Genomic DNA, 10,891 nt, shown 5'->3' on the forward strand with positions numbered 1-10,891 from the left:
GGTGGAGGCACTGGCTGATCTGAAGGGCCTGAGGAAGGAGGAAGCACTAGGAAGAACTGAAGGATCAGTGTCCCTGGAGGGTAGTGAGGTCACTGCCAGTGGCCTCAGGAGCCTGGAGAGGAGAGGGAGGCAGAGGACAGAACATGTGGAGAAGAACGGGGGACTCTGTCCTAAGGGCAGTGGAAAGCCCATGAAGAGTTTTAAACAGCTGTAAAATGGTCAAATTTGCATCTTAAAAAAAGATCTTTCTCACCCTAGTATGGATACTCAATTAGGAGGAGGCAAGAATGATTGCAGGAAACAGGGAGGGAGGTCATCCAGTTGTCCAGGAAAAAGAGGTGGCGGTGGGCGTCAGATGGTGGCCGTGGAGGAAGGTAGATGGATGCTAGAGAAATGTCAGGGGTAGGACTGACAGGACTGATTGACTGTTAGATGTGGGTGGGCAAGGCAGGGAGTTTCCAGGACTCCCAGGCTTCTGGCTGAGCAGGGTAATGAGTGGTGTTGCTGTTAATAAAAGCTGAGATCCAGTTGGCTTTCTGGCAGCCAGTCTCACTGCTTGCAATCAAGAAAGCCCCTTCAGCCCTAGCAGGTTTGGCTCAGTGGATAGAGCATTGGCCTGCGGACTGAAGGGTCTGTGGTTTGATTCCAGGCAGTCAAGGGCACATGCCCGGTTGTAGGCTCAATCCCCAGCGTGGAGAGTGCAGGAGGCAGCCAATCAATGATTCTCTCTCAACATTGATGTTTCTTTCTCCCTCTCTCTTCCGCTCTGAAATCAATCTATATACATAAAAGCCTAATATGCAAATTGTCCCCACAGGAGTTCGACCGGGAGACGGGGAGTTCAATTGCTCACTATGATGTGCACTGACCACCAGGGGGTGGGGCGGAATGAAGGAAGACCCCAGCCAGCAGCTGGGGAAGGGAGGCCGTAGCCAGCAGCCAGAAGGCCCTGATCAGCCAGGCCTAGGGACCCTACCCATGCACCAATTTTGTGCACTGGGTCTCTAGTAAAAATATAAAAAAGAGAGAAGAAAACCCCTTCATCCTTTTCACACATGCTGCTGGGACCCAGCCACATGTCCCTGAGAAAGAAACACCCTGCCGCTGTCACCTTCCCAGTTAGCCTGCTGGTCCCGCCTGACTGCTGTCTGTTTCAGCCCACCAAGGAGCAAGGCCCAAGACCCCTTCCTGCTCAGAGAGACTGAGTGGGTCTCCTGCCCTCTGCCAGCTGTGCTCTTGTTCATCCCCAGCTGCCCATCTTAAAAGAGAGTGCTAATGTTGCAGTCAAGAACAGTCCCTGACAGAAGCTTCATGCCAGTTCTGGGCTGGAAGGGCAGGCCCTGTTTGCAGCTTCTAGTCCCATCTGTGGCTGCGAGAGAAAGATGCTATGGCAGTTGCCTTCGAAGCACTGGTGTGGCAGGGCTTATCCCGGTAGCATGCTGGTTAGCGAGAACGATGAGACCGTGGTGATGGTTGCACAACTTTGTGAATACACTAAAACACAATGTATACTTTTAAAGGGTGAATCTTATGGTATTTGAATTGTATTACAATATAAATAAATGAACAAACGGATAAAGTAGGAAGTAGTAAATGGAGATCAATGCTATAAACAGGAGCACTGGGTCCAGGTTGATGATAAACAAGAGAAGCCAAGGAACATCTTCAAAGGCTTTGGCTCCCCTTCGAGGTTTCCTGCTCGGGGATGTTCTCAGCCTGGCGCTCTTCCTTAGTAATTAACTTCAGGCCATTCGGGTTCTCAGCTGTCCTGGGAGTAGGGCAGGAAGGAAAGGTCACACGCTCTCTCCTCTGGGACCTTTCTTCTCTGCTGAGCCTGGGAGGGGAAAGCTTTGAGGTGCTGGTGGCTCTTCCTCCCTGAGCATTCTGGGAGAGCTCACCCTCCCTCTGTAGTGTGGGAGTCTCCGCTGACCCGTCCACCCTACCTGCCCTCTCTCTACCTCTCTTGCCTCTCCCTCCTCATCCAGTTGGAATCTGGGCTTTGTGCCCTCTCTGTTCCTTTTTGCTTGCCTGGGTTTTCCGCAGGTTATGAGAAATGGGGTGACTACTTGGCTATGGCTCAGGACTTGTCCCAGAAGCCACTGATGGAGGGACCAGGGTGCCCTCCTGTGGCCATCAGCAGCATTGCTTCTTCCCACCTTCTGGCCTTGAATTTTTTCCAGCTAGAATTTGAATGTTCAACTCTGGTAGTTGGGGCAATTTTTTTCTTCCCGAAGAGATATATGAAAAACAGTTTGGCCTTCACATATAGGTGAAAAGAAAGAAGACAAATTAGCCACAGGAACTAAGAAGTAAAGGTTAGTGTTTATACTCCATGTTAAAGAGGCAGTGTGACCTAATGGAAAGTGCACGGCCTGTGGAGTTGAGCAAACTCACCAGCTCTGTTACTTAGCAGGTGAACTTCTCTGAGACTTAGTCTGTTCACCTGTAAAGTGGAAATGATGACAACACCTACCTCACTGTTGTGGGATAAGATTTCATGACTACAGTGCCTGCCATGAAGTAAGTGGGATACCGGTTTCTATTGTGATCATTACTACAACTACAGACTAGGTGTAGGAACCATGTTCACTCTTCAGGGAGATCTGAAACCAGAACCACCTGCCTTAAAAGACCCCAGGGGCACCGCTCACATCACATTCTCTCTAAAGCCCCTTCCCCGAGGTCAGCAGTGCTGGCTCTCTCGGCAGCTGATGCAGATGCCAGTTTGGGGACCCGCTGACAGTGGGAGGTCCAGAGAGATTTAGAAAAATACACGAGAGCTCGATCAGTGTGGCTCAGTGGTTGAGCATCAACCTATGAAGCAGAAGGTCGAGGTTCGATTTCTGGTCAGGGCACATGCCCAGGTTTCGAGTTCGGTCCCCAGTAGAGGGTGTGCAGGTGGCAGCTGATCAATGATTCTCTCTCATTGATGTTTTCATCTCTCTCCCCCTCTCCCTTCCTCTCTGAAATCAATAAAAGTATATTTTAAACAAACAAAAATACACAAGAGATCAAAATGAAACTTTTTTAATGTAAAAATAAAGCCAGAGGGGCCCAGTCAGAATCAGATTGGGGTCCCAGCTCCCTTTCAGTAGATGAGTTTGGCACTCTGCCTGGCACATGGAAGGAGCCCAGCGAGTGCTCATATCCTTCCTTTCTGTCCTCTCTCTGCTGGGGCCCTGAGCAGAGTATGAATATGGCCTGGGTCTGAGCCCTTAATGGGAGGGGGGTGTGCAGTGGGAGGAACTACAGAGAAGAAACACCAGGAGGTGGTCCGCCTGTGAGAGGACAGCAAACAGGAGCAGCGGCCACCCTGTCAGGAGACAGGTTGTGCTCTGACCCTCTCAAGTGCAGAGTCCCCGGCAGCTCTGAGCCCACTTCCCTTGTCTGCCCTCCGTGTCCCAGGATGGAGGTTCTGGAGCTCTCCGGCCCTGGGGAGCTTATTAAATCTCAGCGCCACTTGCCAAGACCCCTTTAAACCTCTTGGCTGTTCCTTTTGCCTTTTCCAATCAGCTGTATTTATTCTGACTAAACGGTCCTCACTGCAGGATGAAAGGATTTACTGCTCAAGTATATGAAAAGAAATCTTGGCTGCAGTACAATTGCACCCTCTCCTGGCTGCCCACCCCTCCTCCCTCCTCAGGCCCCATCCACTAGCTGGTGCCACGGAGACTGAACTGGGAGCCTGCCCTTGGTAGTGTGGTCAGCTTAGTTTGGTGGCAGAGCCCAACTGATGAAGAAGTGAGGTGACTGGGAGGAGCTTGTTTTGGGGAGCCCTCTCCCAACGTCTTGCTACCCCAAGAGAGACTAGAGCCCCAGGAATGGCGCTCTCTCTCTCTCTCTCTCTCTCTCTCTCTCACACACACACACACACACTCACACTCACATTTCTCTCTTTCCCCCTCAGGATTGTGCTCATGGATGATGCCATGGACTGCTTGATGTCTTTTTCAGATTTCCTCTTGGCCTTCCAGATCCAGTTTTACTACTCAGGTGAGAGTCTCCCAGGACCCCTGTGGCCCCATCAGACCTCCTCTCCCTCTCCTGCCCGCTGCCCACTCCATGACTCCATCGCGTGCCCGGCACACACATTTCTCTGCCGCGCTTCCTTCGTGGTATGCTTCACCCCGGTCACTACAGGATGGCTAGTTCTCGTCACAGGGGATCACAGGAGTCACTATACAAAACCTGCTTTCTCAGCGTCCTCAAGACACAGACACCTCAGTCAGCAGTGCAATGACATTGCTGAAAATGACAATGACAACAACACACACCATAGTGACAATACCTGATAAATTCACTGCTTATAAAAAACTCACTGTGCCGGGCACAGCACTAAGGACTTTAACCCTTACAACAGCCCTGAGAGCTAGGTCCTTGAAGAGCCAAGCTCACAGAGGCAAGTAGCCAAAGCTGCAGAGCTACGAAGTGCTGGAGCCCACACTTGGACAGAGGGCTCACTCCCAGCTGGTGCTCTCAGGCACTCGCTGAACCACGGCCATGGCAGCGCCACCCCGGGGCCCTGACCCCTATGTGTGGGCACACAGGTTCCCACCCAGCTTTAAGTAAGTGCAAACCAGTCCTGGGTCCCACCTGCTCCCCAGACGCACCAGCTGTGCCTTTAAATCCCTTCTGGAATCAGGTGGAATAAAAATAGACCAACAAATACAAATGCACAGCAGCTCACACACAACATCAAATGGAACGTTGGGTTTAGAAATTGCTGACTATGCCCATAAGCAAACTTATTTAAAACGAGCTCTTCCAGTAAACAGAAGGCTGTCTTTGGAGCCTGGACATGGCCTTCCTGCCAACGGGTGGCCCCAGCCAGCCCTGGCCTCACTCGGCATCACATTCTGTCAGGCAGGGCCTGGAGCCTGGGGTCTCTCCACCTGCTCTTCGCAGCTCCAGGCATTTACTCCCCATTTTTCTAAAGCTCTTGGGTCCTGGAGGGGGAAGGAGCAGCCATGTTTCTGAGAGCTTTTTCCCCTCGCCGCCTGCCAGGCCCTCTCCTCGCAGCAGCGTGGGCCCAGCGCATGCGTCAGTCACTGCTCACTGACTATGGCTTGATTACTAAAATTCAAAACCAGTTTCAAATGTTGAAAAAATTCACAGCTTGCAGGCTTTCTCTCCCATGCTGGTATTCCAACCTGCATTCTTGAGTCACAGAGGCAGGTGGCCTCAGAAGGTGGGGCTTGCCAGTGGGAGCATGCACACCTTCACTTTTCACAAAAACATTTACAGCCATTCAGTATATGCCAGGCCCAGAGCCAGGTGCCGGGACAGGGGGTTGACAAGGCATGTATGGTGCCTGCCTTTGTTCGAGGAGCTCCCATGCCAGCAAGGAGACAGTGTCCACAAGCAATTACTCAGAACACTCATCACTGACAATGCCATGAAGAACACAGGGTGTGCGAGTATGTGATGGGGGAACCTCACCTGGTGCCCAGAAGAGGGGACATTTGAACTGAACACACATGAGTGTCACCTCGCCTGAGTGTGGTGGTCACGCCATGCCCTGAGCACTGACACTCATGTGGAGCTAACAGAAGGGGACACAGTGACAGGATGAAGGATGTCCTCCCTGCCTGACCTGTGTCTCCTTCATCCATGGTACCCAGAATTCCTGGAGAGTGTGGCTGCCATCTACCAGGACCTACTGTCAGGCAAGAACCCCAACACAGTGATTGTGCCAACATCGTCCAGTGGGCAGCACCGCCAGCGGCCCGCCTTGGGTGAGGCCAGCATGCTGGAGGGGGTCGAGGCATCGCTCTTCTACCAGCGCCTGGAGAACCTGTGTGACCGGCACAAGTACAGGTAGAACTGTCCCCGTAGACACCCCCACCACCACTGGTGCCAGGGAATGTAGGCCACTGGCCCTGGGACAGACCTCCAGCAGGCTGTTCCGTTGGTCCAGGGCTTCTAGGGTCCTGATGGGCACAGTGTAAGTTAGAACAGTGCCATCTGCCCCCCGACCAGGTGCTCTCGTAGGGCAAGGCCACCGCAGACGACCAGCCTGGCCCCCTTCTCCTTCCTGGGACATAGACTGGCCTTGACGTTTTAGAGAGAAGGAAACACATGCGCTGTGTAACAAATTCACTGTACAGGAGGGGAGGGTAAAGCTGTCCTGTGTGGTTCACAGTCCATTGGAGACAGCACAGCCACTTTTGGTTTCTTTCTAGAAGAGGCTGTTGTTACCTATTGCAATGTCTCCATCCCCTTCCCACTCCCCCCACCGCCCCCGCCCCGGCTCCCAGTAAAAGCACCAAATGGTGACATGACCTTCATGTTCACAGTCAAGGCCTTGCTCCCTGCTCCTGGACATCTGCCAGGCTCCCCCAGGGTCTTAGGGCCCCCAGGACACTCAGGTCCCTTCCCAAGCCTGAAGGTGTGGATGAAGAGATGCCACACAGACTGGCTCGTCTTTGAATCCGGCATGTATTCCCTCTTCCAGCTGCCCACCCCCAGCACTTGTCAAAGAGGTCCTAAGCAACGTTCAGAGACTGACCTTCTACGGGTTCCTTGTGGCTCTCTCCAAGCATCATGGAATCAGCCGAGCCCTCGGTAAGCCAGAGCTGGCTGTGGCCACAGCCTCTTGTAGCTGCACAGTACAAAGCCCCAGAGGAACTGGCCTCACTGGCCGACTGGTCCCAGGAGAAGGGGCATCACCACCTCTGCCTTGACTTCTCAGGGCCAGACTCTGAGGCCCAGGAAGAGAGAATATGCACGACACAAGATTGTGCCCTTCCAGACCTCTCGCACTCCCATGGGGAGGGACGGCCTTCCCTGCCCACAGCCCTGCCCCAACATGAAGACCCCTCCATGCAGCCCCTCCCCAGAGAACCCCCAGTTCTATTTAGGGAGGGATCTGGCAGACATAACGGTGTTTACTCAGGAGCACTGGATGATTACATATCAAGGGCAAAGGTGTGTCTGGGGAGGCCTTTTCCCAGTTAGGAAAAGAATCTGATTCATCTGAAAAAGACCAAACGGAGGGGAGGGGCCTGCACTGGCCCAGTCTTTTCTGTCCACCATTTTATTCTCACTGGCTGGCTTTCTCAGCACTCTCCTCCCCCCTCCCCCCTCCCCTGCTCCTCTCCCACACCCTTTGCCCTCCTAGGGAAAGAGCTTTCAGGTCACCATCCAGCAGAGCTTGAGGGGTTCTTTTTTTTTAAATATATTTTTATTTTTTTAATATATTTTTATTAATTTTTAGAGAGAGGGAGAGATAGAAGAATCAATGATGAGAATCATTGATCAGCTGCCTCCTGCACACCCCCTACTGGGGATCAAGCGCACAACCCTGGCATGTGCCCTGACCAGGAATTGAACCGTGGCCTCCTGCTTCCTAGCTCGACATTCAACCCCTGAGCCATGCCAGCCAGGCAAGGGGTTTTTATTTGTCTCTCTCTGAGAGGACCCTGGTGTGCTGGGAATCCCCCATTCCTGAGTCCCAAAGAGACACTCAACTCCGAATTCCCCTTCCTTCTGCCAGTTGAGGGGACAGGGTCAAGGGAAGGAAATTTAACATTCGTTAAATGCCAGCCACAGTAGGCCAATACTGGGCTAGATGCTTTAGATCTTATACAATCTAGGTCCTGCTAGGGTGCTCTGTTGATACTGACCGAGGGCCCACTCAGCCATGATGCCACCTGACAGCCATTATTCTGAGTCAGTGCTTGGGGCACGCACAGGTCTGGGGACACCTCAGCCCAGTGAGGTTGGTGGCCAAGGCCACAGCTGTAAGTGACTGGTGGGGGTTTGCTTAGGCCTCTTTCACACTCCTGGGTAACAGACCATCCTCCCAGACCCTCCACCAGTAACAGCCACTAGGAAGGAAAAGGAATAGCTATGGAGCATCTGCATCATAGCTTGGACCAACCACATGCCCTCACTATTTCTAGGGCCTTTAAAAAGGACAGTCATTCAGTCAACCACTTCCACGGAGCACTAATGCTGGTGGAGTGGGAGATGGGAAGAAGCATGTAGTCTCTACCCTCACCTGCTTCTCCCGGGCATGAGAGCGATCTGGAGCCCTGGCTGCAACCAGGGCTCAGCCTGTTTGATCCCTTGGTCGTCAAGGCACCCACCACACCACAAAATGAGAGAGGGCTCCATGGGACATAGTTTGAAAACCACTTAGAGCCAAAGGGACCAGGAGGCATCATTTGAAAAGGCTTTGGAAAAGATGGGAATTGAACTGGAGCCAGGTAGGTAATTTTAAGATTGAGGCTTTCTACAGACCAGCATTGTTAATTGCCAGGTCTGGGTTCTACCAATGAGCTCTTTTCCCTCAACAATTTGCTGGTGAGAGTCCTTTTATCTGCAAACTTCAGCTCCACCTTCCTTCCCAGCTCTGGGGAGCATCCAAGACTCTCTTCTCACCTTTCCCCAAGGTCAGAGAATTGGTTCCTCTGGTTTATAGCTGAGGAAACCAGCTGAGAGCGATGGGTGACAGCAGAGATGGGACAGCTCTCCTGCTGGCTCCAGCCATGCAGTTTGGTCTGCTCCTGACCCGTGGGAACCCTCTGGAGGAGCTGAGGCAACCTTTTTTACCAGTCTTCAAAGTGGGGTCACCCTGATTTGGGAGCACAAATCTAATTTCTGGTCTTTGTGGTTAGCCTGAGCCATATCCTGTATCCCTGGCTTTTTAGCCAAATACTGGGGGGCCTCAAAGAAGGCCAGCTCACAACCCACCATCTCGTCTTGGAAGGGGATCACTATTTGTGCAGTGACCTGAGGTTTGGGGATGTCTCCTTAGCTGTAGTCACTGCCCCGGGGCGGGGGGGGGGGGCAGGCAGCAGGGCTATTAAACATTATAAACATTAAATTTACCCATCAGTACCCAAGATTCCCTGCCCTGATAGCAGTCCTCTTAAACTTCTCTGTAAAGCTCTTTCCCAGATCTTAGATCAGCAGATATGAAGGTGGGGGCACAGTGGCATCTGACAGGAGCCTGATTGAGTTTTATGACCCCTTCTCCCCCCATTATCTCCTAGGAGCTTTGCCTGACAAAGGGGACCTGATGCATGACCCAGCCATGGATGAGGAGCTGGACCGTCTGTAAGTGTCAGGTGGGAAGGTGCTGCCCCCTTGTGGGGGCAAACCTCAGTCGGACATGGCAGTGCCCCATCGTGGGTCATAGTGCTCATCTATAACATCCCCATCAGTCAGGGAAGAGCTTAGGGGCCAGCAGAGGCCTGAGGTATCCTCCCCTTGAATCCCTTGGGAACATAGCCCCTGGTTTCATCCAAATGCAAGTGTGTGGAGGTCCTGGTCTCTGGACAGGAGGCACCTTGCTGCCCTCTGGGCTTCTTTCCTTCTTCAGGCTGGCCCAGATCCCAGACCTGGTCAACTCAGTCAGTGCCAGTCCAGAGGCCAGCTGCCTGCCTTCCCGGACCCCTCACCGGGCTGGCTTTTCCTGGAGACCCCTCCATCACGCCCGCAAAGTGGATGCAGAAAGCGATGGCTCCACTGAAGAGACAGACGAGTCCGAGATTTAAGGAGTCTGAAGGGTCCTGCCTACAACACCCTGTACCCAACTCCTACTCCCACCCAACTCCTCCTGTCCATGTGCCATGCTGCCCTCTGCTGGCGGAAAGGCCAAATAACAGCCCCAGTCCAAGATCTGCCAGGGTTCCGGTATCAGCCAACCCAAGCAGTGATTCAAGAAAGTTAGCTTACTCTCCCTGTCCCAGGCGCCAAGCTAATGGCAGATTGAACTGAGGTCGCCGGAAAGGGACTTGGCCCCATAGAAGGTTCATCTCACAGCAACTCCAGGAAAGGAGACCAGAATAGCCACACAGGGCCTCGCATGGTCAGGGGTGGCACCGGTGATGCAAGTATGGGAGGATAGAATCACAGTGGCTTCTATTGGAGAAAGAGCCACTAGCATGATGGGACGAAGGGTGGGCAAGACCATTTCACTTTCAAACACTGCTTCAAGCCTCCTGTGTCAATTAGCTAAACATGAAATGAATAAAGTCCCTTGTGTCTGCTAAGTGGTGAGTCTAAACTCACTAGACTGAAGGAGGGGGGTGAAGGAAAGGGGTGATTTTGGGGTTTTGGTGCCAGCATCTCAGCTTTTCCAGGTGGTGGCGGCCAGAGGACCAGCCAGCCTGGAGAACTCCCTCAGATAATGAACAGAGGGGCTTACCTCTTGCACATGACAGCCTTTCAAAGGAAAGGTTCTCCTAGCCGGAATGGGTCTCCAGGGAACATGCTCTGAGGGTTCAAGGCCAGGTTCCCATAATGTTAAAGGCCCTGGCCACCAAGGGTCAGCACTGCAGAGCCTTCTAGCCAGTTTCATTAAACATCTGCCAAGCACCTGCTCAGGGTTAGGGCAGTGGGGATGCAGCTGTGGACACAGGCCTGAGGAGTACAATCCTCCAGCCAAGGCTGAAGGAGGGCCGGGGTCCTCCAGAAAGCAAAACCCACCCAGGGACCCGAGCAGAGCAGGATGCCTCCTCTGAACCGAAGCCAAAGGTCCCACAACTGAGCGCACACATTTTCCTGGCACATACTGTAACCTCCCTGGAGTTAACAGGAACCGGCCCCTAAAGCCCAGTAGGGCCAAGGACTGGAGGATCCAGAGCTACTGAAGCTCTAGGACCCTGAGAGCTCTCCAGGCCCACAACCATATCCGGCCTCCAACTAGTTAAAAGCAGCTGGAAAGTCCTGTATGCACGGGAATCACCTGGGGAGTTTGTTTACAATGCAAATTACTCAACTCCAGCTTGGGGTGGGGCACAAGTCTGTGATTATGAACACTCCAGACCATTCCAAAGCTGAAAGTCCCGGATCCGTGGTTTGGAAGTCACTGGCTTAGTAGAGATCCCATTGCTCCCTCCACCCATCCCTTCTAACAATCCATCTTCCAGACTAGTGGCTT

At 52.8% G+C, this 10,891-nt stretch overlaps 1 protein-coding gene across 4 annotated transcripts in view; it reads left to right on the plus strand.

Annotated features, from left to right (window-relative positions):
- The window catches only part of CSTPP1 (centriolar satellite-associated tubulin polyglutamylase complex regulator 1), a 147,556-nt gene that overhangs the window by 135,808 nt on the left and 857 nt on the right, over window positions 1-10,891 (plus strand). For 3 of the 4 annotated variants that reach the window (XM_070427934.1, XM_070427935.1, XM_070427931.1), the window contains 5 exons: window positions 3,908-3,993; window positions 5,622-5,817; window positions 6,455-6,564; window positions 9,000-9,063; window positions 9,329-10,001. In XM_070427934.1, the coding sequence (XP_070284035.1) occupies window positions 3,908-3,993; window positions 5,622-5,817; window positions 6,455-6,564; window positions 9,000-9,063; window positions 9,329-9,503 (631 nt within the window). In that variant the 3' untranslated portion in view covers window positions 9,504-10,001. Of the gene's footprint in view, window positions 1-3,907; window positions 3,994-5,621; window positions 5,818-6,454; window positions 6,565-8,999; window positions 9,064-9,328; window positions 10,002-10,891 lie in introns of those variants that run through there. The other variant, XM_070427933.1, reaches the window with a different exon arrangement.

Source organism: Myotis yumanensis, unplaced genomic scaffold (assembly GCF_028538775.1).
Source record: "Myotis yumanensis isolate MYYU_CA2020_CCGP unplaced genomic scaffold, mMyoYum1.0.hap1 SCAF_10, whole genome shotgun sequence".
Lineage (NCBI taxonomy): Eukaryota > Metazoa > Chordata > Mammalia > Chiroptera > Vespertilionidae > Myotis > Myotis yumanensis.